The sequence below is a fragment of the Echeneis naucrates genome, chromosome 23 (assembly GCF_900963305.1).
Source record: "Echeneis naucrates chromosome 23, fEcheNa1.1, whole genome shotgun sequence".
NCBI lineage: Eukaryota > Metazoa > Chordata > Actinopteri > Carangiformes > Echeneidae > Echeneis > Echeneis naucrates.
The window spans coordinates 1,133,531-1,160,828 of NC_042533.1; the positions used below are offsets into that span (position 1 = coordinate 1,133,531).

The 27,298-nt window shown below is 44.9% G+C and overlaps 1 protein-coding gene across 1 annotated transcript in view; it reads left to right on the plus strand.

Moving 5' to 3' along the window:
- LOC115036752 (thyrotropin-releasing hormone-degrading ectoenzyme-like) overlaps positions 1 to 27,298 on the plus strand; it is a 59,188-nt gene that overhangs the window by 27,459 nt on the left and 4,431 nt on the right. Inside the window, exons 3-15 of the mRNA XM_029495081.1 lie at positions 4,965 to 5,078; positions 9,371 to 9,508; positions 9,720 to 9,785; positions 12,126 to 12,191; positions 12,390 to 12,568; positions 16,501 to 16,589; positions 17,151 to 17,284; positions 17,372 to 17,427; positions 21,259 to 21,406; positions 21,538 to 21,641; positions 21,844 to 21,951; positions 25,236 to 25,403; positions 27,158 to 27,298. Coding sequence (XP_029350941.1) covers positions 4,965 to 5,078; positions 9,371 to 9,508; positions 9,720 to 9,785; positions 12,126 to 12,191; positions 12,390 to 12,568; positions 16,501 to 16,589; positions 17,151 to 17,284; positions 17,372 to 17,427; positions 21,259 to 21,406; positions 21,538 to 21,641; positions 21,844 to 21,951; positions 25,236 to 25,403; positions 27,158 to 27,298 — 1,511 coding nt within the window. The remainder of the gene's footprint in view (positions 1 to 4,964; positions 5,079 to 9,370; positions 9,509 to 9,719; positions 9,786 to 12,125; positions 12,192 to 12,389; positions 12,569 to 16,500; positions 16,590 to 17,150; positions 17,285 to 17,371; positions 17,428 to 21,258; positions 21,407 to 21,537; positions 21,642 to 21,843; positions 21,952 to 25,235; positions 25,404 to 27,157) is intronic.

Sequence of the window (27,298 nt, forward strand, 5' to 3'; positions counted from 1 at the left end):
TTGATGGGCAGCCTTTGTTGTCACGAGAAAAAGGGGACAGAGTGCTGTAAATTGCAAAAAATAATAACATCTTTTATCGGCGGGCAGTTTTGGAACAGATGGACACTCAGACGATTGATTCTGTGGCAAAGAAAAGTGCAGAAACCTGAGAAGCGATGTGGTTATAAAGGACGTTTAAGTCTTAAAGCAGCAGACTGCAGAAATAAAGTGCAATGTTCAGAACTGAGAAGCTGAAACCTGCGTTTCCTCTGCTGGAGTCCTTCCTCCTGATGACTTTAGTCTCACAGCGGAATCTTACAGACCGTCCCTTTAAAAAATAAAACTTCGAGTAAAATGTGGAATTTTTTCCACAACTTTTGTGGGAAATGAAGAGTCTTTGTGATGCTGGACACACACCTCCACCTCCAGCCTCTTGTGCTGCTCCGCCGCTGAAGGACGGGAGTGTTTAATCAATACTAATGTGTGAGATGAATGCAGCAGTTATATTTAGCTCTGAGAGTGTTTGTGTGTTTGTGTGTGTCGCTCTGCTTCCTGCTCATGTCCAAAACTAATTAACAGACCATAAACAAACATCTAACACCCTGAGTGTGTGTCTGTTTGTGTGTGTCCATGTCTGTGTCTGTGTGAGGCTTTTTAATGAGGCTGCACACACACTGCTGTAGCGCCACGCAGTCGGCAATGTCGCACACACATCCATAATTCTGTCTTTGTGCGGATGCTCTTGCAGTCCTCGTCCTGTATGTTAACTTCAGCCGCTCACAGCTACACACCGACCCGACCTGAACCCGATCCAAACATGATCCTCAGAACTCAGCCTGACCTTTAAAGTCCGGAGGAGCAAACCAGACAAAATGGCCGCCACAGACTCCAAAATGCGTTCGTTTCTGATGTATCCCAGAATTCACTGACACAAATGTTAGATTTTTTTTATTTCTCAGAAACATCAGTGATCACAGTGACAACACACACACTGTCCTGCTGCCTCCAGCGTTTAATTCACGATTTCAAGGAAAGGCGTGATTAATAAATTCCTCTGCTTTCATTAACACTAATCAAAACAATAACATGGATTCGTCCACTGCCAAAAAATTGTCCCAAACAATTTCTCCATCTGGCTGTTTTGGAGGATTTTAAATTGAATCCATAATATCCTCCGATCTGTGAACTCATTGAAATGAGTTTATATTAATAAGCAACGAAGTGTGAAATTGTATTTAGGTAGATCTAATGATATTCGTTCATTTAAGGAAGCTGTCAATTAAAATAAATGATATTTTATACACTAATTTAAGGGCCTAACAGTTTTCAGTGGAAACCAAAAGTATGAAATTTCTGAACACAAACAAAAACCTCTGATTGCTCTTCATCTTCGCTTCTAAATATTAGAAAACATACATTCAGCCATTCAAATGCATTTTAGTCATTTAATTCACAATAAACTACAATTTATGTTGCTGCTTGTGTATTGGTGGCAGTCTGGGAGGTGGTGAAGGTTTAACTCATCGGGCCGTCTCTTCTCAGGCTGAACCGTTTTGCTCTGATTCCTTTTTCCCTTTTGTTTCGTTTTAATTGACCCACATCGACACTCGCACACACTCGCACACACTCACAGGCGCAGACGCACAAGCGTCCACTGAGCCGTGTTGTTTTGTTGTTGTGAATCAAAGGTTTGGTGGATGTGACAGATCGGTTTTGCCAGCTGGCTTTATACAGCAATTTAAACGTCACACACACATGAACAGTGTGAATAATGAGAAAGTGGCAGAGCTGTCAGGAAATCCAGAATATGATCAGAGTCACTAACTGTCTGTCTCATCTCCTCCTTCGTCGCTTCATCCTTTCTCCGTTTTACAAACCAGAATAAACATCAACACCATCACCGATTATTCCCGACAAAAACGTGTTTTTCATCTATTTTGCCTTTTTATCTTGATTACAGTTACTCATGGAGGAGTAAAATAACAACAGTTACAAAGAATGGAATGAGCAAACAGGACTGGATCCGATTCAGGATCCAGTTTCCAGTCCGGTTCTGAACAAACTCTTTAAGCTCATTTGCCTTTCAGTCCCTGATGTGTCAGTGCGGTATTTGGCAGCATCATCTGTAATTAGATCTGACCTCCGTCAGATTTGGTGGTGTTGTTTTCTGCATGAGAACACTGGAAAAGAAATCAGGATGCACGTCCAGCTGGTCCGGTTCTCCATGCTCCAGATGATCAGGTCCAGGCAGCTGGTTGAACAAAGAAGGGAAAGTTTCCAGCCTAAGCGTGACAGCGAAGGCTTAGTGTTTCCTGAGCGGAGGGTTAATGGAGAGTGTGGCACAGAATGTTAAGGAGTTAAAGGAGTTAAGGAGTAAAAGCATCTGCAGCAGAAAGCGGTTTTGTTCGGGATCGTTCAGGATCTCTCTCTCTGATGTCGCCGTAAACTCGTCCTCTTTGAGCCACTTTGACTTTTTATCTCTGTGATTCTTTACGTCTACAATGAAGAGAAGGCTCAAACTTCCAACTTCCAGTCCAGGACTGAGCACCGATCCAGGTCCAGGCAGTCCAGAACTGAGGTACAGTCAGGCTGGGTTCATCCCCTCCAGAACTGGGACCTGGCCCCTGAGATCCAGCTGGTCCAGAACACGACAGCCAGGATTTGGTCTGACACTCCGTCCAGAACTTGGCTGTCATCCCCGATCTAACTGGCCCACGTCGTAGGGTTCGGGTTAACTCTGCAGCTCAGGCTGGTTTCCAAAATCAAGTAGCTGAAACTTGGCAGCGTTGGGCAGCTGGCCTCTGCCGGATCCCCCGAACCACCGAGGGCCACACAAAGATTAACAAGGTTTGGGGGTTCGTGGTAACTGTTGGTAATGTTAATTTTGATTTTGGCTCGTCGGGGCCCGAGACTCTGCGAAAGTCTTCACACTTTCATAGACGTGTGGATGTAAACAGTGTTTGTGCCAAATGACAAACCAGACCGGCTTCCTGCTGGAAGTCTGCGAGGAGCTCCTTCCAAACTGGGCGAAAATCAGATTCAGTCCCTGCGCTGAAGAGACGGATGAATATTTATCAGCCAGGGTCAGATGGAGGGAGGAGAGGAAGAGGAGGACGATCAAAGGGACAGATCCGCTTTGTTCGGAGAGGGAGAGGAGGAAGAATGAAGGTGCTGAGAAGGCAACTCGCTGCTTTTCTGGTTTTAGTTCAGTGCGTCACAGAATAATTAGTCTGAGTAAGTGAAATTATCTTCACACGACCAGCAACGTCCAAAACGTGCTTCTGTCGGAGCGTCGCAGCTACAAACAGCGAGCTGCGTTCAACAAGTCGCCACTGTGACCGCATTAAGACGCCTCTGAGCAGAAAGCAAACAAACGGCTCTCATGTGCCGTCTGTCAGGTTGAATTATTCCTCGCTGCGTTGACCTTTATGAGCGGCAGCAGCTGCTTTCTGTCCTGAGTTTTGTCTCTCAGGCTGCAGATTCTGCCCCTCCGTGGTGGAGTTTTAGAAAACATAAAGGAAAAGGAAAGTAGCTGCTGTTAATAATAATGATGATGATGATGATGATGATGATGATGACGCTTCCTGGTGAGGGCCCTCCTACCCATGATGCAGCTGTGTAACCTTGTTGGCATTAAAGCCGAGGCTCCGCCCAGCAGGAAGGAGATCACCCATCAGACACTGTTTTAGTGTTTAATGAGACTGAAACAGGATGAGAGACGACAGAACGGCTAATGAAGACAAGTCGTCATTTTTAATTATTCCAGCAGCAGTAAGGATTAGTCTCTTTCACTGAGTCTGTCACGATGAAACTGGAAATCTCCCCAGTGTTAAATTAATTATATTTTCTATTTGTCAGGAAGCCTGAACAAACTCTGCCAGTATGAAATTAAGAGTCTGATGAAAACTGAAAACTTCTGACCCATTTCTAACTTTAACATCCAGCTGGATCAAGGCAGAAATCCGTTCAGCAGCAGAACCAAAGTCAAATGTAAACTGTCATGTTGAAGGAAGGAGCAGCTCGGACAGACTTTTCTGCAGGCGGAGACTCCGGCTTTGATCACGCTGCTTAATTATTAAACAGGAACCTTTAAAGGAGAAACTGGACCAAAGACATTTTCATTTCCATTCCCACTTTTTTTTAGTTCTTATTATCTTATTCAGCAGAATATTATCCATACAGGAATCCTTTCATCCTTCTTTTATCGTCAGGAGGTTAAAATCATCACATCGAAGCGGTTTTGGACGTGTTGTCTGGGATTTTCATCGAATCAGGAGGAGGCACCAGATAGACTCACATCCCCCTGGAGGGATTACTGGACCCACCTGGACCTGGAACACCTCCCAGGAGGAGCGGGGAAAACCTGGTTAACAACTGAAACCTGACCTTGGATGGATGGATGTGATTTCTGCTGGGAAATGGGATTAGCTCTTCATTAGGCCGTAACTCAGTTAAACCGTCCTGACCTGCCGGCGTCGGTTCCCTCTACAGGTTCTCTGTTCCATCACGGATCACGGAGTTTTGTTTTCAGGCAGCTGCAGCGCCGCCTCGGGGAGTCCAACCGCCGCAGATGAGCAGCCTGTCAGGTCCCGGAGGGAAGGGGGGCGGTTTGAGTCCCGGCCCAGAGAGACTCAGCGCTGCACGTCCTGGACCGCAGATAGAAAAGAAGAATCTGAACCAAATATTTGGCCTCTCCTGAAGTGGGAGGAGGGAAACGTTGAAGCCCCGCCCTCTTCATCGTCACGCCTCTGGCCTGCAGACTGTATCTGAGCGTGGCACCTTCCTCATACAGCTGCACAAACAGAAAATGAAGCCAGCACTATAGAGCTTCAGAACCATCAGGGGGCGATTGTAGTCTATGGGAAAATGGCCCTCTATCTCAGATGATTAATGTCCCTTTGAGTTATTTGTATGAAGTGTCTGATATTTTAATCATTATTTTCATTAGTTTTGACTCATGACTGATGGTTCTGTCTGTCCTGCAGTGGTTTGGGGATCTGGTGACTCCGGTCTGGTGGGAGGACGTCTGGTTAAAGGAAGGATTTGCTCATTTCTTCGAGTACGTCGGCACTGACTTCCTCTTCCCGAAGTGGAACATGGTGAGTGATGCATTTCAAACCGTCTGTGAGTTTATTGTGTTGACAGAATAAAGAAAAAAGACAATCCGATATTTACAGCATTAGAGGCTTCGGAGCTGATTTTTCATCATTCAAGATAAACAGGAAGTTCGTAGTATTTTCTGTTCGTTCATCTGTCCTGAAGTTTAATTCTTACTTCAGATGGTTCCAGGCAAATAAAAACTCACAGCTCAAGGCTTCATAGCTCACATATAAATTCGATTTTCTTTTTTACCAGAATAAAACATTGAAAAACCTCCAGGGCCGAAACACAACACGGCTAGAAAAACGAAAACCTGATTTCAGAGGAGAGAAAACAGAAGTTTGAAGAAATTCATCAAACTGGATATCAAATCCACCTTTGAACTTGGCTTCAGGACTGGGGGGGACCTTTGGCTCTCATCGGTGTTGGTTGTTGGCAGAAAATAATTCCCAAAGAAAAGTGTTGACAGAAAGGTCCGAGGATTATCCGGAGGAACTGGGGCAGTTTTTGTCGACGGCACAAACAAGACAACGTTCAGCCATCTGCGTTGTTAGATACGGCCGCAGGGAAGCAGAAAGCATGCCATCTTTGAATAATTTGGCTGAACTGACAGCTCGTCACAATTAGACTGCGTGAAAATAAAAGAGTGGGATTATTTCAGGTGTTACAAAACAACAATATCAGACAATAAGGTGAAGGGAGATTAAAGGATCGGGCTGGTTCCATTCTGTCTATCCCCGATGAAAAACCAAACTTCTAACGTCATTATAAAACCGACACTGAAGCAGATAAACCTCACTGATATCTGTGTTTGTCCTCGACACAAACCAAGACTTTCTTTTTTCTTGGATTGAGAAAAAATAAGACATAATAATGAGTAAAGTTCATTTTATTGAACTTTATTCAATCAACTATCCCAAACCTGAAAAGCTTCCTGTTTCGGGAACTTTAGAACATTCCCATCAGAACTTTTGATTATTTTATTAGATTTCAGGCTCCAGATTTATTGCATAAAACATTACGTAACTTATTACAGCGTTTGGATAACCGGAGAGTTAAAACTGTCTTTTTGAGGAGGAGGAAGTCCTGACTGTGAGGTCTCCTCCTGAACTCTTCCTCCTTCCTCCGTCGGGTCCGATCGATATCCGATTCCTCCTTTTCTAAATGCGCTTTCCTCGCAGCTCAGCAAATAATAATTCCACCCGGATCTGCAGCCGGGGGAAAATCCTGTTTTACTTTATTCTACTCAGGCTGGCAAACAGAGTGGTGCAGAGAGCGAGTCGACTCAGAACGCAGTGAAATTAGAAATGAACTTCGCTAAAGAACTCCCAGACCTGATTCTTCAGATTCCTCTAAAAAAACTTCCCCCAAACTGAGAACGCTGCAGAACTTTCTTTTACAGCCCGCTCTTCGCTTCCTCGCTCTGTTTCAGTCGACATTCCTCCACACAAAAACACCTTATCTCCGTCACGCACAAACATGCAGGACTGTTCTCCTGAGCGACGTGGCATTTTTAAATCCCTGTTACTGCGGTTCTGCACGGCTGGACGCCTTAATAGAAACAAAGTGTTTCTCCAATAACAAGCCCGATGATGATAAAGCAGTCGTTTCCTGATAATGCAATTTATTTATGAAGCAGGTTTTTATTTAAAAACCCATTTCCATCAGCAGCGACGTCACGGCGCTTCGGGGGAAAAACACTGAAAAACAATGAGACAAATAAAAAAGTACGACGAGGACCGAAATACCTCAACGAGTCTGTCAGTCTGTTTTATTGTGCCGTTCTGAAAAGCAACACAACAACTCAGAGTGGATGTGCTTTTTAAAAATCAGAAACATCGTCGTCTCTGATTATTCTCCAGCTCTAATTATGAAAACACTCAGTTTGTGGAAGTTTAAAGACTTAAAGGATCAAACTCACTGGTTTATTTGGATTCTTTTTTTTTTTTTTATCTTGATCTGTTTAGGGGAAAAAAACGAAGGAGGTCAGAGGTCAGAGGTGAAACAATAGAGAATAATCAGAAATATTAGATATCAGCATACTTTTCCCCATCTCTTTCTTTCCAATGAATTCATTTCCCCCAAACTTTCAGAAGTGTGGCTGCAGTCGATGCTCGTTTCTGTCTTTTTATGTAAAATATGACATGAACATAATCTTGTGGGATTTTGTGGACAAATCCTGCAAACCAACAGCGAGCTGAAACAAAAGTAATTCTTTTCTCTTTTCCATTTTCTCGCTGTCTGCATCATCAAAATCTCCAAGAAAAAACAACAACAAAAAAACATCCTGTTTCGGGCTTTATCAATTTCGAGCTATTTATTTAAACCCAGAGATGGAGAATTCATGCCAAGTGTAAATGAGAGAGGATGAAGACGGAGGGAGGAGGAATGAGCAGCTGCTCCGGAACACAACACGGTCCTGTCCCTCCATCTGTGTGTGTTGGTGGATGCACAATGTGTTTGGCCTCTTAGCTGAAGCTCCACATGTGAGTCCATCTGGTGGGTAATGACCATATGGTCCAGGTGGACCCCCCCTCCGTCTCTCTGCAGGTGATTTAAAGTCTTTGTTAATTAGAGCTGATGTCTCATTTGGTCTGATTCTGTTTTGTTTCTCCCAAGTCGCTTTCTCTTCATCCAAATGGGCCATTTAACTAATCAACTAATTGTATGATTTGTGGTAAAGTCCCCTGATTCGGGCTGTTTGTGTGTGAGTGTGTGTTTCTGTTGACTGGATGATGAACACAGTTTATCTTTACCCAGGTATTAGCCACACCCTTTGATGAGCTTCAGTCTGGCTCAAATATAAACAAATGATTAACCAGGCTCAGTAATTAGTTCATCAGCCATCTTGTTTGTTTCTGAACCAGTTGAAACCCAATTTGGAGGAGAAGGTGGATCTGACCTTCTCTGTTCTGTCTACTGATTGGCTGTCACAGTCTGTCAATCACACAGTAGCCACACCCTTAACCCATCCCCTGTTTTCTGTTCTGTTTCCATTTCCTGGGCTCATAAATCAGGGGTAAAGTGAAACATTTTCCCATAGACTTCAAAACAATCTGACCCCCTTGCCCCCTGACGGTCATTAAATCAGATTAGAGTGGCGGTTTAAGGCTTCACTTCACTGCCTCAGAGTCCATTATCGGTCACGCTGTCGACCAGATATTAGACAGGCCGACTCACCAAGCGAGGCTGAAATAGTCTGATCCCATTCCGTTCATGAAGAAATGAATCTGGAGGAACTTTTGTTTCGCCAACATGTAAATTCATTCAGACGTATCTACTTCATAAACAACATTAATCCATGTAATACATAGACAGAGCCACATCGGGCCAGGAATTAGCCACATCCCAACTGATACTGTTAATTAAAAAAAAAAGGTTCCTGTTCATTTAGTTTGTTAATGACTAAAACTTAATAAGCCACCAATTCCATTGCTTAACAAGATGGAGGTTCATTAAAAGTAAATCTCCATAGTAAACACTGTAATCCATGAATTAAACAGAGCCACACTCCTCCGGATTTAGCCTGATCCCTGGGGTAATTTAGACAGAGCTTGTTACAGCTCAGCATGTTTGCAGATGTCTGTTTAAACCCTGAAAGCTGAAGACGGAGAGAGCGACACGAAAAACGATGAAGAAAGGAACCGAAAAATGTGACGGGGAGGAAGATGCGACAACTGGAATTTATTTACTGATCCAAATGAGAATTTGTTGACAGTTTTTGATTTCCAAACTTCATTTTAACAATTTAACAATTTAAAACTGAACAGAAAGAAAACAAACATCACGCAGTCTGATCCCTTTAATCTGCTCTTTGTCCCTCACACGTCCACCTTAACTGTTTGTGTTAAAGTTTACATCCAAACTGCTGAAAGCAAAAACACAGTCAGAAGTTCATTTCAGCCGTTTTTGTGAAATTAAAGGTTGAATATTGTGTAGTTGTTTGCCTTTTTGTTCATTGTTCAGTTGTGTTACTGCGCTGCTGAAGGTTGATGTCTTTGTGTTAAAGGTGCTGCGTAGGTGTGAACAGTTCACCCTGCAAACGCAGCTGGAGGCAGTTTCCATAATTACAGATACTTTCTGAATGTGATCCAAAGCTCCGTGTCTGAGGACTGAAGAAGTCCGATCTGCCTTCCAGCTTCCGGACAGGAAACGCAGCCATGTTAGCAGTTAGCTGCAGTTAGCTGCAGTTAGCCTGCTCTGAGCTAAATGTCTAATTATCAGCTGGTTTCAGGGACTGGAGACTGAACAGCGTCTCCAGATGCGACTAAGAACGATTTTGTGTGTTTAGGAAAAGCAACGTTTCCTTACTGATGTCCTCCACGAGGTGATGCTGTTGGACGGCCTAAGCTCCTCCCACCCGATCTCCCAGGAGGTGGAGCAAGCGACGGACATCGACCGAGTCTTTGACTGGATTGCCTACAAGAAGGTCAAGAAGTTCTAATGTTTTCATGTGATGTGTTGAGGGTCGCTCTGAGCTGAGAGTCTGGACTTTCTTCCCCAGAAACAAAAAACAAACTGTGGCGTCACAGACAGCTCTGAGAGTCTGAATCAACTTTTCTTTTTCAAACCAAAACGATCTGGCCAACAGAAACAGTGTCGCTGTTGTGTTGAAGTGTGTTTCTTTGTGTTGTCTGCAGGGGGCAGCATTGATCCGGATGCTGGCTAACGTGATGGGGCAGCCGCTGTTTCAGAAAGGCCTCAACGTAAGTTCCTGCGCTCAATATTCACATTTTAACTTTTCATGGAAAACTTTTTCATTTCCATATAAACATCATTTCAACTTAAAATTCGTCCGCCGCTCGATGATCAAGATTGGAAAAAAAAAAAAAAACCCTCTTCACTGTGCGTCTTTGTTCTGTAATGAAAGATATTGTAAAAATCTTTTTCCCGAGGAGGCATAAACAGAAGCAGCTGGCTTTTGCCTTTCAAATGTTCTTTTATTATTTAAATTTAATCCCCGATAGACGACGGAGGTTGTGGGTGTGTGCGTGGCCTTAGTTGGGCTGAACCGGCTGAGAATACAGATGGGCTGTAAATGAGTGGATTTGGCTTCAGGGGCAGTCAGAGAACAAGTTTCTGCTTCTTCTTCTCTGCTGTAAAACCATGTCAGCGGTTACAACCCTGACAATCCAACGGCTGACCTGAATTCAACTTCCCAAGCTGCAGTTTCTGTGAAAAAGAACCAAAAGCAAACTTTTTACGGCGCAGGTTTCAATCCCACATTTGTAATGTTGAAATCATTTTCAGGACTTTCAGAGCGCTGACAGAACCGTAAACGATAAAACTGCTCTGCGTGTGTGTGCCGCGTGACAGCAGCTAAAGTGAAATAATAAAAGCTCAGTTTAATGACGTATCAGAGCTTTGTGTTTGTTTATTCAGGGACAAGTTCAAAGAGAAGTGTAGTAACTGGATCTGTTGTGGCGCCGGTGGCTGCGGCACAAAGTGATGAAACATGGATCAGAGCAGGGGACAGAAACTCTTTCATGCGGCTCCCAGATCGGCGATAATTTTATATTGAAATGTAGAATTTCACTGAATCAGTGGTGAGGCTTCACCCGCTTCAGTGTTTTAAAGTACACTGAGATGATTGGTGGTTTTTAAAAACAGGCAGCTCAACCTGATGAAACAGGACGTTTTGTCTTTCAGCTCATTCCCATGACCGCTCTCTGGTTTCATTCTGAAGACGGTGTCCTGATTTTCCTGCTGTCGCTGACCTGGAACTCCCCGAGAACCAGATTCTATATAAAACCACTGCTGATCCAGCAGTGTGTGTGTGTGTGTGTGTGTGTGTGTGTGTGTGCAGGTCCATAAATCATTGACCATGATGCCACCTGGCATTAAATTAAATGTAGAAGTCTTTAACTAAATTCATTCTCTGAGCAGTTTAATGCTCCGATGTGAATATGGCACAAATAATGTCTGACTCCAGCAGACTCGAATTTCTGCAAACCAACAAACGCCCTGAAAACTGACGGCAACGGTTCAGCCGGTTCATTACGGCGGAGAGATTTATTTTATTGTTCTGCTTTTCAATTTATTTTTCCAGGTCGGTGACAAAACGGGAACGAGTCAAGAAGCCACCTTCTTCTTTGGCCTCTGCATGTGTAAATACACATTGCAGCAGCAGTAATTTGGCGCATTTCCTTTTAAAAATGACTGAACATTAGAAGCTCACATGTGGATGTGTGTGTTGAAGGTCGAGGTCACGTCACCGGGTCATGAGGACACAGGCGACCTTATCGGAGGGTCAAATGGAATTATTGTCCGCCGCGCCGTCTTTCCTCGAACTGGATGTTTTATCACTGAGAGCAGTCCGGATCATACTGTTAAAGCTGATGGTGTGCGTCTTTGTGTGCGTCTTTGTGTGCGTTATATCTCTGTTCCCGGCAGCTTCAGCTTAAGTGACAGATTCTAACTCATCAAAGCCACACACACACTTTGTTGGTATCACGTGCGTCATCTTGTCCCAACAAAGAGCTCCTTCCTGTCTTATCAAGCTCCATACACCCGACGACAACTGACTCACGCACAAACACACACAGAACCACACTCACAGACAGAGAAAGGAGCAGATTAGAGCTCCTTCTCTGCAGGTGTTCTGTGTTATCTTCTACGATTTTACCAGCCTGCTTCTTGTTTTATTACAAACGGAGACTTCCAGCAGCCTCTTTGGTTTCCACGCTCCGACTCTGCGGTGGGAAACGGTTTCCCTCCTCCTGACACGGGGAAACAAGCCGAGAGATCAAACCCAGACAGCCGCCACGCCACTAAGCCCGTCCGGGAGTCTTCGCTCTGTTCATTACCTTAGAAAATGTAAACCACCTTCAGAGTCGCTGAGGAGCTGAGCTCGGCCCCGCCGAGTCTCCGAGACTTCATGTTCACGTTTACGACGTTCAGGTTTCTGGTCTTTTGATCCGTCATCAGTTCGCCTGTCAGACCAACGTCCGCCCATTTGTGTGATTTCAGTGAGGAGACAAACTTCTCACTGAGGAACGTACGAAGGGCCATTTCCTGTCACATGGTGCTGTTGTTTTTTTTTTCAGGATTATCTGCTGAGTCACATGTACGGCAACGCAGCCAGAGAAGACCTGTGGAACAAACTGTCTCAGGTAAATCCCGCCTTAACCTTTGACTCCTCCCCCTCTGGCCGGAGAACGCTCGTTAAGACCATTTTGATGAAGTGCAGTTGGTTAAGGTCATGTTGCCGTGGTAACTCTTTCACCTGCCCATTGATGAGTGTGAGCTCGTTGGTTAGCTGGTATTGATTGGTCGACATTAGTTATTCGTGTTGTGTGTGTCACATCCAGGCGATGCGCTCAGAGGGGCGGGACATCGAAATCAGAGAGATGATGGACAGGTGGACTCTCCAGATGGGCTACCCCGTCATCACCATCAGCAAGAACCAATCAGAGCAGCTCCCTACTCATTACATCACCGTCAGCCAGGAGCACTTCCTGTACGGACAGGAAGTGAGACGCAACAACAGGTGAGTTCAAAGTCTGTGGGGGATTCTGGGAACTGAACAGAAGTCAGATAGTGTTGAAGTCTATGGGAAAATGTCCCTCCTGCTCCTCAGTAAACGTTTTCCTGATGAGTTAGGGTTAGGGTTAGGGCTAACCTCGCTCAGGAAACGACTTCAGTGTCTCTCAGGACAAACGTGGCGTTTTGGGCCCCTCTGATTGTCGGGCTTCTGAACGCCCTCCGGAGACCCGAGTTGGACTTCAGAACTCTTTGTTCCACGGCTCGATGAGCACCAAGTTTGTCGTCTCAACGGTCGCTCTGAAAAGCACTTCTCCGGCTTTTCTCCACATTCTTTACCACCTTTACATCATCTATATTTGATTCGCACAATGTTTTATTCACACACTTCACAACCTCCAGAGTTTATTCTCTTCACTGTTTTATCGACCCACTTTTTCCTCCCTCAATATTTCATCACCTTTCTTTCCTCTTTTTTGTAACCTGTTGTTCACTTCTTTTCTTTCCTTCCTTTCCCTCTCAGTTATTCTTCTTTCTTTCTACTGTCACAGACGTTTTCAGTCAGAGCTGCTCAGCTGCTCACCAAAAGTTTCTGTACATGCCTCGTCTTCCTCTCTTCTCTTTCTTCTGCTTTCATCTTTCACGTTTCGCTCCAACTCCTTTGTGCTCAGTCGCTCCTGAGGTCTTGTCAACCGGTGAACCGGAGCTGTTTGTTGCAGGTGATGTTGAATGCTTTCTCTTTTTTTTTTTTGCTCCTGCTTTGGTCTCGCGGGGCTGCATTTAGATGCACCGGCTGGTCCCCGAGGCATTCATCAATGCTGTTGTTGTGCTTTTGGCCCGAAACCGTCATCACAGCCGAGCGCAGCGGCGGTGGCTGACTGAATCAGACGCTGCTGTTTGATGCCACAGAGCTGCGTTCAGAAGCACAGCAGTGTCCCACTGTGTTACACGCTGTTGACTTTAACTACTGAAAAAGAGACTTCTGAGAAATAAAGAGAAACATACAGCAGCAAAACTGAAGTACAACTGGATGAAAGCTGCTTCATTTGTGAAGTGCCCAGTTTAAATTCCTGAATTTCTGGTTGAATGACCCACAGAAAGCACCGATTGATAAGATAAGATAGACTTTATTAATCCCTTGGGAGGTCTCCGTCAGGGAAATTGTTGATTGGAGGGAAATTCTGCGTCCCTCAGCCTCTGTGGTTGTTTTTATTTACGAAGACCTTTAAATATTTTTCCGTCCGGTCCGGTCATCATCACTGCAGCGGTGTTACTTAGCAACACAACCTAACAATGAGGGTGAGGACGACAGATCCGGCTGCAGCTCGTCTGATGTTGGTAGAAGTTATTTTTTAACGAATTGATCTGTTCTTACTTCCTGTTTGCTCTGAACTCGATGACTCTCTGGATTTTGATTTCAAAGCAGGTTTGGGGAGCTTTAATCATGACGATCACTGAAGGTGATGCTTTCCACAGGAAGTCTGGCTGAATCGATGTCTGTTTCATGTCTTCGGAGGGAATTATGATGATTTTGGACCAAATGAGTTGAACTGGCAGCAGGAACCAGATCATTCTGTTCGTGTCACTTTTAAAATATTGCCGTTGTAGTTTTTTCACTTTCCTTTGTGTTCTTTTTAATTATTATTTGCACCATCTGCTCCATAAAGGTGAAGCAGTATATAAATACACTTTCTTCCTTTCAACTCACTCATGAATAATTTATCGAGGTCTTGTTTATCTCATTAAATAAAAAAGAAAACCATCTTTCCACCAATCGCGTCTCTGTTTACCTGTCAGCTGACAGCTCTGCTCTCACAGAGACGAGCTGTTTGATTTATTTTCAGTACCATTAGCTCGACCTTATCGTTAGCTGGCTTCTCGCTCAGCTCTCTAAAAAGCCCGTCCTCTCCTCGCCGTGTTGGCTGTTTGATGGTGGAAAAATAAAGTCAAACCTGAAAAGTCTCAGAGAAGAGAACAGCATGACAGAGAAAGAAACCAACTGTGTTCTTTAGAATGTCACCTTAACAACGTGAAGTCAGCACTTTCTTTTTTGTTATTGAATAAAAAGCATTCGTGACAAAGACTCTGAATGGAGCATTGTTTAAAAAATGTGTTACTGAAGACTGCAAACTACAGACACCGCAAACTCATCAGGAAAACTGAGGAGGAGGGGCATTTTGGGACTTGGCCCCTGATGGTTAACCTGGGTGGGTTCCCAGATATTTCTGAGTTGTGTGGATGAGATTTAGAGTCCAGACAAACAGCAGAAACTGTGGCTGCAATCACGTCTTCGATGGAAGGGAAAATGACCGACCAACGTCCTGAGGTGGAATAGCAGCTAATATTCAAATCAAACCCACTGATCTTTATTTCCCAGGCCGGTATCTGGCACTCTGGTCCTGGTCTTCAAAGGTCCTCCGGGGCAGGTCTGCACTTTGAGTTTGGACCATATCTGGATTTGAGACGCTTGAAAGGACAGACTGGGTGAAAGTGTAAAGTTTTCTGACGATGAGGAAGAGGATGGACAGACTGAAGGGACAAGTCATATGTCTCTTTTTATTGTGTTGTAATTCTGTCCTACGCACACACACACACACACACAGTTAGCAGCAGAATGTGTTTATTAATATTTGATGAAACTGTGGACTGTGTTTGTGTGTGTGTAATTAAGTTCCGCTCCTGTCAATCACATTTGAAATAAATATCAGGTTAAAAATTTGGTTGCTAGGCAGCGGGATCGATCCAAGGTTGCCCGCGGCGACAGATGGCTGTTATGGTCTTGGTAAATGGGTCTTTCTGTGGGTGATTGTGTTACAATGACCCTGGCAGAGCTCACACAGACGCACACACTGACTGGCCGACTGTTGTACGTCAGGCTGATTGTTTGCTGTCTGTAATTAAAATCCACTTTAATTAAAATATGAATCAGTTTAATCAGAATGAGTCTAATTAAAAACATCCTCTGAAGGTTTTTATTGGCTGGAAAGAGAAGGTCTCGTTGTAACAGCTCTTTTATTCGAGTCATTAACACTAACACACACAGGAAGTGAAATAAAGCTGCTGTGTGTGTGTCTGTGTGAGACACACAACAATGGAGGGGAAACCAAACAAACTCTAAACTCTCAGAAATCAGAAATGTTGTGATATTATCCAACAATAACTGACAGACTGCCCATAAGCTTGATCTGGTTCAATAAAGGAGGCCAAACGCTTTCACCAAAGAAAGTCTCGGACTCTAACACAAAAACACACACACACTGAACAACACAATGGGCCTCTGTGCGAACACACAGGGCCAGAAGAAAGAAGCTGATAATGCTGTAACATCTCTTCAGGAAGACAATGAGGCTTTTCCAGCTTTTGTTTGTATAATAAATTGATTTCTCAAAGCTTCATTTAACCGCGTTTTGCAGCAAAGCCTCAAAGGAAAATTATTCCCAGGAGCCGGAGTCAGCTCCGAAATGGAATACACCACAAATCTGAGGAATTCAAGTCCCAAATCTTCTAAAATTCATCGCAGTTGTCTGAAAATCTTTATTTTATTTTAAGCTGAAGTGAAGCTGCAGGAAACCAAAATGTTTCTGTGATGTGACAAATTTAAAAACGGCACCTTATTAAGTAGACATCTCCAGAAGACGTTAACAACTGCGGCTCCAAATGTCGGTCTGTGAAAGCGGCCTGTTAAAGCTCGGCGCTGATGCCATTTAAAGATAATCTAATTGGTTTTTAAAAGGTTGTGTGAGTGTGCCGCTGAAGGAGCATTTATGTGTTTTCACGTAGATCTGAAAATGCACCGTTGTGGCTGGATGGCCAATCGAACCTCTCTCGCTCGGCTCGGCCACTTCACTTGCCCTCGCTCTCTCCCTCACTATGGCAGCTATCCCAGCTGACTGATTCTCTCACGCCGTCACTGACACGGCTCCCTCTCTCTGTCCGCAGTTTACAGTGGCAGGTCCCGTTGACGGTTGCCGTGGGAAACGCATCAGCTGTTTGTCTCGAAAGCCTCATCTGGATCAACAACAAGACAGGTAGGGACATGGGACGTATTTTAGTCCTGATCACAGATTAATCAGCTTTGGAGTCTGGGTGAATAAACCTCAGAGGAAAGCTTCCTGTAATAAAACTCTTTTTCAGTTCTTTTTTGTAGAATTAAACACTGTCTGTTTTGTTATTGAAAAATGAAGCCTGTTTGAGCAGAAAAGCTCTTTCTGCTTTTGGTGAATGAAAAAAACCTCATCCTTCTGTTTTTGAAAGCAAAGCTTCAGATTTCAAGAAAGAAAGAAAAATAAGGAAAGTCTGCTCTTGGATATGAAATTTGTTTTGGTTTTTTGAGGAATAAAACTGGGTTTTTATTGGTTATTGGGGTTTTTTTTGGAGACCTTTCAGAGTTTTTGCTTGTAAAACGAAGAGAACGAGATCAGATGTTCTTTTTCACATTCTCTGTCAGAAAATGGAGTTCAACTCTTAAACTTTAATTTCAAGGAGCAGAAACAGAAGCTGAGGAAGAAACATTAACGTGACACAGTTAGCGTGCAAAACGTGGACCTTTGACCCTTTGACCTTTTTGATCCTGTTTTTTTTCCCCTCAGAGTTTCACGGCATTGGTCAGATGGGTGACAACACCTGGTTGCTGGGCAACATAAACCAGACGGGCTACTTCCGTGTGAACTACGACCTCCAGAACTGGAAACTGCTGATTCAGCAGCTTCACACCAAACCTCAGGTACGAGCGGCCGTCCTGCTCTCCAGCTGCTGGATCTGTTTTCATCTCCATTCGGACTCATTGTCTCTCTCTCTCTCTCTCTCTCAGGTGATCTCCGTTGGAAACAGGGCGGGGCTTATCGATGACGCCTTCAACCTGGCCAGGTGAGTCCTCTGGGTGTTAAACGGTGTGTTCGGGGGCAGAACTGAGTCGGTGTGCCTGTTTCTGTTTGTTTCCTGTTGTTTCCCAATGAGGAGCTGGTGTTTGTGTATCGGGACTTTTGTTTTTAATGGACAGACACTGAACAGAGTAGCGGCTCCTTCTCAGGTTTCCATATGCTGAATGAATCCGGTTAAACGTATGGATTTACATACACTGAGTGCAGCAGCAGGCCTCAGGATGAAGCTTTGCCAGCAATGGATTCCTCCACGATCCAGAGTGGCTCATGAGCTCAGGGATTACAGCCACCGCCTCGCAGCAGATTTTCCTCACTTCAGTTTCTCTCTGTGTGCATTTGGCGCGTCTTCCAGTAAACTTCAGTTTGTGTGAAATCCTCACAAATACTCATCGCTTTGATTGAGACACGCCGTCATTCTGAGCTGCTTTGGAAGTTCTCACCTGGTGATTCTTGGTTTTATTCATTTCAGATTTAAACTGATTCTTCTGGAACTTTGCTCCTAATTCACTCCAGAAGGATAACGGCAGCTGATGACATTTTCTTAGGTGGCCAAATATTCTGGTCCCAGAATATTTGGAAAACAAACGGATGGATGCCTGAAGTTCCCTTTAAAGCAGCGTCCTGATCTCAGGGTGACGTTTGGTCCAGCTGAGGCAGCAGATTAGATCCAGAACCAGGTCTGGGTCTGCCTTCATGGGAAGACGAGAAAAAGAAATTTGAATGCAGCGCAGGGCCGACTGGAAACTCAGTGATGAACGAGCGATCAGTGAAGCTGCAGCTGCACACGAGAGCAACTCGTTCCTCATAATGATCTTTTCAGCCTGCAGCTTTCTGAGCACTGTGACCAAAATCTACTCTGACACCAGCCCTATAACTCAACCCCCCCACCCCCATACTCTCTCTCTCTCGCTCAGCAGTCTGTCCTCTGTCATGTCGAACGGCCCGCAGCGAGAGACGACGGCGCTGCCATCCTGTTTCTGAGAGCGTGCTGATGAGTTAGGAGCCCAGTAGGAGGTTTCCATCGACCGCTGATCCATTAATAGTCACACTGACAGAAGTACACAAGACACTTTCTTCATCCTGCATCTGTCGCCGTAGCAACCGTGTTTTTGTTTTTGTTTTGTTGTGCTTGTGGCTCCGCTGGTACGTTGCTCGATGATTAATTTAAATTAAGCTGTCCGAACCCGGACGAATTTTCTCCTCATGGCAATTTAGTGAGGCGGGAAAAAGCATGAAGGGATTCATGTGTTCATCTGACGACACTGTTTTTGGACCAAAGGACAAAACTGGGACTTTTTTTTGTTGTTGTAAATTGTGACTCTGAAAACTAAATTAATTTAAATCAAACCGCTTTCTCAGCCAGAGACTATTTGTTCTGTCCCACAGTCACACAAAAACAACTCACAGGGCACGAGCAGGCAGGCAAAGCTGCCAGATCGATGGCAAAACGCACAAAGAGCCCTCGAGTGCAGAAATGTCACATCAGCGCTTTCCTTCTTGGCCACTCGTATCACAGTTTGATCTTTAATCTCAGAATTAACTTCAGTGGAGCTGAATCCTCCTGTTTACAGTTCGATTGACCACTAAAGTGTGTGAAGCCCGTTTTACAGTAATAAACTGTCATGTCAGCCGGAATATGCTTTGAAATAGTGATGGATGTTGTTGTGTGTGTGAGCGTGGCCGCAGTAGTCCCTCGTTAGCTCTCCACTGAGCCTTGTTTAATGGCTAATGGACATACAATTAACTGGCCTTTAACGATGTTAAGGAGTTAATGAGCTCAGTTAAAGGCGGCAGCATTCATTATCAACACAATGTGAAAGCTAAAGAGACAAAACAACAAAACTACTGAGTGTAAAATGATTTCATTAACGGTTGGAGTGAATATCATTTCCTTCGTTAAACTCTTTAAAAACAACTAAATATATGATTTATTTTTACGTTCCCGCGGTTTAAATTTTATTCCTCTGAACTGCTGAAAATCTTTCTAAAAGAGTTTAGCAGGAAATGGTGATCAGCTCAGGAGACGTTACTACATTTCCCATGATCCTTTTCTTCCTGTTTTGATTGAGACACTCTCCAGAAGTTCCATCTTGTGCGTTGCTTCTAGTTGAATGATATTTTTGGGTCTTTTAGATCAATGCTTCCTTAAAACGTCACGTTTCCTGAGTATCGTGTTTTTTCTGACGATCAGATGGAAATAGGACGAGTGAAAAGCCACATTTACATTTGGATGGATGATGGATGGATCAAAAAAGAAAATATGACTGGCTGGATGCTGTTGCCATGGCGATCCCAGTCTCCTCTCCCCTCCTCGCTCTGCCTTCATGTTTAGCTCCACCGTTGTTGGGAGAGCTGTAAACAGGAAGTCTCTGCGGGCCGAATGGATTATGGTAATGTCCCAGAGGCCAGGTGCACAGCGGGAACGGAGATGACTGTATGGAGGTTGGTCGGGCTGGATGGGGGGCAGATTATGGAAATATGATGGTCTGGAATTTAGAGTTCCTCTGCTGGCTGCTTAAAGACTTAGTCTTATCTCAAACATATTAACTTTCTGTGGAGGTCTGTCTGCCTGAGAATCAGCCCGTCTCTGGGAGTTAGACAGAAAACGAACTTCAGTTAAAGACCTTGAGACGTCTAGTTGGTTTTAGAATAATTCATCTTAAAAGTCCTGAAGTAAAAACTGAAGGTAGACCTCCACGTGTCCTTTGATTAGAAAACAGCTCTAAGTTTTGTATTAAAGCTGTGACCCGTATTCACAAACGAAGCAGCCATCGGGACTTTTGGAACTTTGTGGTTGTGTTATTTTTAAGGAAGTGGGGATCAACACAGAACATAACCAGTGAAACGAGCCAATCAGAAGAAAGAGTCCATTCGGTTATGTTGTATAAGTGGAATAAAGTTGTGGCTCACACTGAATTGGCAGATGGCCGATATTAAAGCTTGGCTCAGACTCCGAAAAAACAACGTTAAATTCCTTCACCTCCGGCCTGCCAGCGTCTGTCAGTCATGTTTGTTGACAGCTCTGAGTAAAGGTCAGCGCTCGACCTCCAGTCGGCGTGAAGTGATGACTTTCCTCCTTATCGGTCTCTGCTGTCTCGGCTCAACAGCAATAATCATCAGAACCAATAAAACTAACTCCACCTCTCCGAGTTCACCGTCTGTCCTCCACCACCCCGTCTCATTAACATTCATGAGCTGTGGGCGGAGCTGAAGGTCACGTCAGGAGACCGGTGAGTCCCCCCACAAAAATAAAGAACACATAATGAATCTTAATGAATGCCGAACTGGAAGCTCGTTCATATTCATGAGGCGGTGGCTGTAACCGGCTCCGCTGGCATTTAGAGGCCAAGTTCTTATCTTTGTGCTCACCCACAAACACACAAACCAGAGTGGGTCCAACATGTGAGCGTTACACAACAGCTCATAATCAGGACGTGGCTTAACTTCATTTCCTTTCTTCTGGTTTCAAAAAGACAAGATGGCCGCCAGACAGCTGACAAGGAAGCTTGTCGAAGAGGCAACACTCAGACTTCACACTGTTGGCGTCCTGATGCACATTAATGTGGCGTTCCCAGCATGCATCAGCTCTTCAGGAAGCAGAAACCAAACACATTTCCAACTTCCTGACAGTATCAGACTTTAAAGTGTCACCTTAATCACATTTAACAGTTTGAACCTTTTTCATTCGCTGTTATTGCTTCACATTTTTGTTGTTCCTCCATTATTTCACACGTTGTGTTGAAATTCTGGGCTGGTTTTATTACATAACTGAATAAGTGGACAGTGATGTTGTGATTCTGGCCGTCTCCCCTCTCAGGGCGGGGTACCTCCCCCAGGGCGTCCCCCTGCAGCTGATTGGCTATCTGCCAGAGGAGACGTCCTTCCTGCCGTGGCACGCCGCCAGCCGAGCGCTCTACCAGCTGGACAAGCTGCTGGACCGCACGGAGGAGTACCGACTGTTCAGTGTAAACCACGATCACTCAATCAGTCAATCAATTATTCAATCAATATCTGAATCAGTCAGCCAGTCAGGAGGAGCTCTGATCGCTGCCAGCTGGATGTTAACGAAGGCGTAATGGATTGTGTGTTTTAACAGGACTACGTGTTGAAGCAGGTGGCGTCTCGGTACCATCAGATGGGTTGGCCGACCAACGGCGCCCACCCTGAGGGCAACGTCCTGCAGGCGTCCTACCAGACTGAGTGTGTAACAAACACAAACACAAACAGTGCACACTTTGTTGTCATTATTTCATCTTCAGCACCAAATTCGTTCACTTTTCATTTGAACTCACAGCTGATAAGCTCCGCCTCCCTGTTCACCAGCGGCTCCAAGTGAACGATTCTACAAAATGTGACTCTTGGTTGGTTTGTTGAAACGATGATCTTCTTTGTGTGTCTGCAGGGAGCTGCAGCGGGAGCTCATCATGTTGGCCTGTAGCTTCGGGAACAAGCAGTGCCACCGTCAGGCTGTGGCCTACATCTCTGACTGGATCTCCAGCAACAAGAACAGGTACAACATCCATCCTGTCGTGTCTCTTCAACGTGCCGGTCCATTTGCTCCCTCTGGGTTTTTAAGGAAATTCACAAAATTACATTTCAAACAGAAAGTTAAATGGAAACAGATGCTGCAGTTCTATTCAGCGCAGCAGGGAGACGGTGATAAGAGGCTACTTTATATTAAACAACATTCAATTAAACGCAGTTCAGACCACAAGCGCTCTCCTTCAGTCCGGCTTTTCAAATGATGAGCGCATGTTTCTGATTTGGGAAAGCTTCTCCTCAGTTTTTTTTTTTTTTTTAAAGCATTCACAGTCATGGAAAAGTGCCAGATGAATCCATATTCATGCAGAATTCGTCTCTGCAGGGCAATTTTTTAATAGTTCATGCTCCATTCAGTGATTCTAATCCCATCAAGAGAGAACATGTATCTAGTTTTTCCTCCTCGGTATTAATTACTCCTTTTTTTCTGGATTGCCATAATAATTGGAAGTCTTGTCAGGAGACACTTCATCCCATCCGGCTCCACAGTGACCTGAATTCTATTTTGGCCTCATGTAATTTTCTGATACATCTTTGGATTAAATGAGTCAGAAAGCAGCCGCCCGTCTCACCTACATACTGAACGGGACAGAACCGCCCCCCCCCGCTGTAAAGTGGTGGGCTAAAACCCCCCTCAGAACAAAAAGTGTAATTACAGCGGAGAACGGTTAATACTTTAACGCCGACGCCCCCTGAATATTAATCACGTCTCTCCGGGGTTTTATTGCAAATGGACTTTCTGAATGAATCCAAAAAGATCGACTCTCAAATTTGTGTTTGTGCAGCTAAAGGTGGGGGGCAGGAGGGGGGTCATCTAAAGTCTAATGTCTGTTCGTGTTGAGCTCCATAAGATTTATTTGTAGTTTTAAGAGACAAAAAAAAAAAAAAAAAAAACCTTGGTGAACCAATCAGAAGGGAGGATTTGTGCTCTCAGCTGATTGGCTCTCTGAGGGTGGTGAAGTTACAGAACTCCTGACAGCCGGTTTTATCAGTGGGAACAGCCATCCTTCTCGACGCCACGGCTTAAATGCTGACGTGTTGGATCATCAGCCAATAAGCTCCGCCTCCCCATGGCCATTAAATAATAACAGCACCATATGGTCCGAGCTTATAGAGTCACCCAGAGCGGCCGGAAAACTGACAGGAAGAATGAAACTGAATTTAATTTGGACCCGGTCCAGCTCCGAGTCCTGGACTGAGGATCCTTCAGCTGGTGATGCGGCCTCGGTTGAGCCTCATTATGCTGCATTTAAAAGGCCCACATCCAGACGCAGACCTGGGGGGCATTTACTTCCTCTCGCCGCGGGCTCATCAGCCACAGTGACTTTAAAATAAGTTTGTCCAGCTGCTTCGGGCCGCTCGGGGGGCTGACGCTCTGACAGGACAGCTGGTCGTGTGACAGCCTCAGAAAAGCTGAAAAAGGTCGCAGTCAGAGCAGAATGAATTTGGACTCGGTGACAGCAACAGACTTCATCTTCAGTCGGAAGGGTTTAGGTACCCGACCGCCACGCCAAGGGTGCTTTAAATGTCTAATCAGCAGAGCCGAGTCATCCTCAAAATTCAACGTGACATTTAGTCAGCAGAGTCGGACGGACGGGCGTGAAGACATATGGACGGACAGACAGAGCAGATGGAAGACAGACATACATGCAGAAGATTGAGATATTTCAGGAGAAGGAGAAGAGCTGGAGGACATTAAAGCTCCTGAACAGACCGTTAAAACACACACACCCAGAGTCCGTGTGCGTTAATGGGATCGGAGCCATCTGGAGGACTCCACAGACTCCGCTGCTCCATCTTCTACTCTCCAGAGAACAGCCCGACATTATTACTGTTGTTTCTATTGGATGTAAGTGCAGCGGTGATGACACAGGGAGAGGAAGAGCATCTGTGGCGGCGGCGGCGGCGGCAGTTTGTGCTCCACACGATGCATCATGTGTGTTATCACATTCATGAATACAAACTCTGCAGCACACCGAGTTTGGCAGCCGTCGTCTGAGAAGCACTTTAATGCCACAGTCAGCATTAATGTGGAAGTTAGCCAGTGTGTGTCTGTGTGTGTGTGTGTGTGTGTGTGTGTGTGTGTGTGTGTGTGTGTGTGTGTGTGTGCGCTCCCTGTCTTAAGTAGAGCATCTCTAAAATGATTTCCCAGGTCGGTGAATGATGTAATTGTCCCTGCATCACTCACTCTGCACTCACACATTATAAATACACATGAATGGGATATTGTACACACACACACACACACACACACACACACGGTATAATTCAGTTTATAATTTTCTGCCAGCTGAGTTCACTGTATTGTGATGAAAGTTTCTAGTTTTGCTTTATTGACAATTTAGGTCAAGTAGACACACACAGACACACACAGACACACACAGACACACACACATCATAGTGTGGAGGAACCCTTCACCTCTTTGCTGTGATGATGATTTGGATCAGGGACCAGCTGGGGGATTGATTGTGTGTCAGTGCACTGATACCAGATGCAGTTGTTATTTCTAGTAACCCCAGTTTAGTTGATGTTTTTGGAGGGGGGCTCCTCCCGGGCTGATGGGACACGCTGTCTCTGTCCTGTCGGGCCTGCTGAGGAATCCAGTGGAAGCTGCCCAGGAGGCCTCATCCGAATCTTCTCAGCTGGACTCCCCCTGAGGCTGAGCCCAGCTGGGAAAATCTGCACTCCACTTCTTCCAGTCACTACCCAGAGTTCATTGCCACAGCTGAGCGTTGACATCAGCAGCATCGATCCACCTGTCGAGGCCTCCTGCTGTCGAGCGCTGCAGCGTCGCCTCTCCAAGACGTTCGGTTAAATGGCGTGAACGTGCCGACCTGTCCAGGCTAAGTGATACAGAGTCGGCTCATCAGGCTGGCAGGTCCGGATAGGAACAGACAGGAAACCGGCTCAGAGCTGATCACAGCACGTGCTAACTGCACCAAAGAGCCCGAGTGGGCCGTTTAATTCCAGAGAATCAGAATAAATTTCACCTGATTATGAAACTCAAAACATTCTTCCAACACAATTATCCTCCGTTTCATTTTCACACACTGAGACTGTTTGTGCTCGGTAGCTTTCTTTGTGTCTGAATTTTATGAGGAGCGAAGGGATGTTTTTCATGGAGCTCTCTAATGGAAATCGAATTTCTCAGAGAGGCTTTGTTAATCCTTCAGACGTGTCTTATCGGGGTGTTTAGTTTTATCACCTTTGCTGGTCGACACTTCACTGCTGCTGTGCTGACAATGTCTTTGCAGGATTCCTCCCAACATCAGAGACATCGTTTACTGCACCGGCGTTAGTCTGATGGACGAGGACGTCTGGGAGTTCATCTGGATGAAGTTTCACTCGTCCAACGCCGTCTCAGAGAAGAAGATCCTGCTGGAGGCTCTGACCTGCTCGGACAACACCTTCCTCCTCAACAGGTACGAACCTCTGGTTCGATTTGAATCTAATTGTGGACTTTGTGTTGCTTCCCTCCGGCCGTCCCTCAGCTCATTTTAGGATCCTCTGCAGTCAGAAGAATAAACTCATTTTCATTTACATTGATGTATTGATCAGTCTGAGCACTTTGTTCGCAGCAGGACGAGTTAAAGGTCCATCCACTCAGGGAGGCGGGGGGGCAGGTCGGGCCAAATCCATCTCGGTCAACACCAGGAAAGCTTCTTTAAAACCTGCTTACTGCAGACTGTGTTGGAGCGTTTAGTTGAAACAGGAAACATATCCGACCTGTCAAACTTCCCAAAGAAGATAAATAAAGTTCAGGCTTGGTCTCGCTCCCAGTTGTAGCATTCATCGCATGACTCGGTTCCCAGCTGGGCAAAACACGAACTGCCGAAGGCCCAGATTCACATCATTTAATGGTGCTTTATGAAACAGAAACAGTATCGATGCTCCATCAGCTAATTTATGGTCCTTTCTGTCTCATCTTCCAAAACAAAAAGTGGAGTTGACCTCCAGACGCTTCGCAGTAACATCCACTAATGCACGAAGGTCTTCATTTCCTGTTGTCGCTGCGCCGTTCGACGGGCTGCGTTGTGTCGTGATGATTTCGGTGGAACCAACAGAAGCTCCCGCTTGTTTCTTTGAACCGTTTTATTATGACGTTGTGATTATTAAGAACAAATGAAAGCAAAATCCATGTGAATTTCCTGTGTGGAACATGAGCTCTCTTTTAGCACCATGTTTGGTCTCCTCCGCCTCCAGAGGGAGCGGCCTTGAGCTCTTCAGCTCACTGCTGAAGTGTTTTTTGTTTGTTTTGTTTTATTTTTGTGAAAACAGCTTCCTGCTGCCGGAGACTGAATTTACGAGAGAAGAGAGGCCAAACCAAATCAGTAAAGTTGTGAGCCGTAAAACCAAAACAACGAGTTGACAGATATTAAAAACAGCCCACCGGGTTGAGCGGGGCGACACTCTCTCGTTCCAACGTTAATACAAAAACACGGATCGGTGCAGCTTTAAAGGCAAACACACCTCAAGGATAATTAGTTTATTTTTGCTTGATTATGTTTGTGATCTGATTTCTGATGTTTACGTTTGTTCAGAAAAATAGTGAGGATACATCTCACACACACTCAAGAGTGTGTGAAGGGAGACAGATTAGAGTGTGTGTGTGTGTGTGTGTTTGTGTGTGTTATTGATTTTCCAGCCACAGTAAACTGTTCAGCAATCATAGAGGTGGTCCTGCATGTTCAGATAGCAGCTATCTCACACACAGACACACACAGACACACACACACACACACACAAATATCTAACCACAGTACAGATACACGCTGATTGGTCACACAGGAAATGGTTTCAGCACAGAGGGATTGTGGGAAAAGAGAGAGAAAATTGATTTTGGGGTTTAATGAAAAGACCAGAGCTACAAACAACCAGCTAATCCACACACACACACACACACACACACACACACACACAGAAGAATGGCAGAATACACAAGAGTGAAGTTGTTTACAAGATTTAAAAACTTGAATTAACGGAGATAGAATTCGGATTATGAAGGTGAACCGGGTTAATCCCAGATTAAGTAAAATACAGGCTAACGTTAAAACATATTAGTGTGCTAATATTTCACACTTGTGATGGTCACATGTGAAACTTTTTAAATTTACTCCCCACGTGCTAATTTTTAGTGTGGTAACATGCTAACATACTGAGCCTCTCTCTCTCCCAGGTTACTGAACCTCTCTCTGACCTCTGACCTGGTCCCGGAGCAGGATGTGATCGACGTTATCATCCACGTCGGCAGGAACCCTCAGGGTCGAAACCTGGCCTGGAGGTACTTCAGGGAAAAGTGGGACGTCCTGAACGCTCG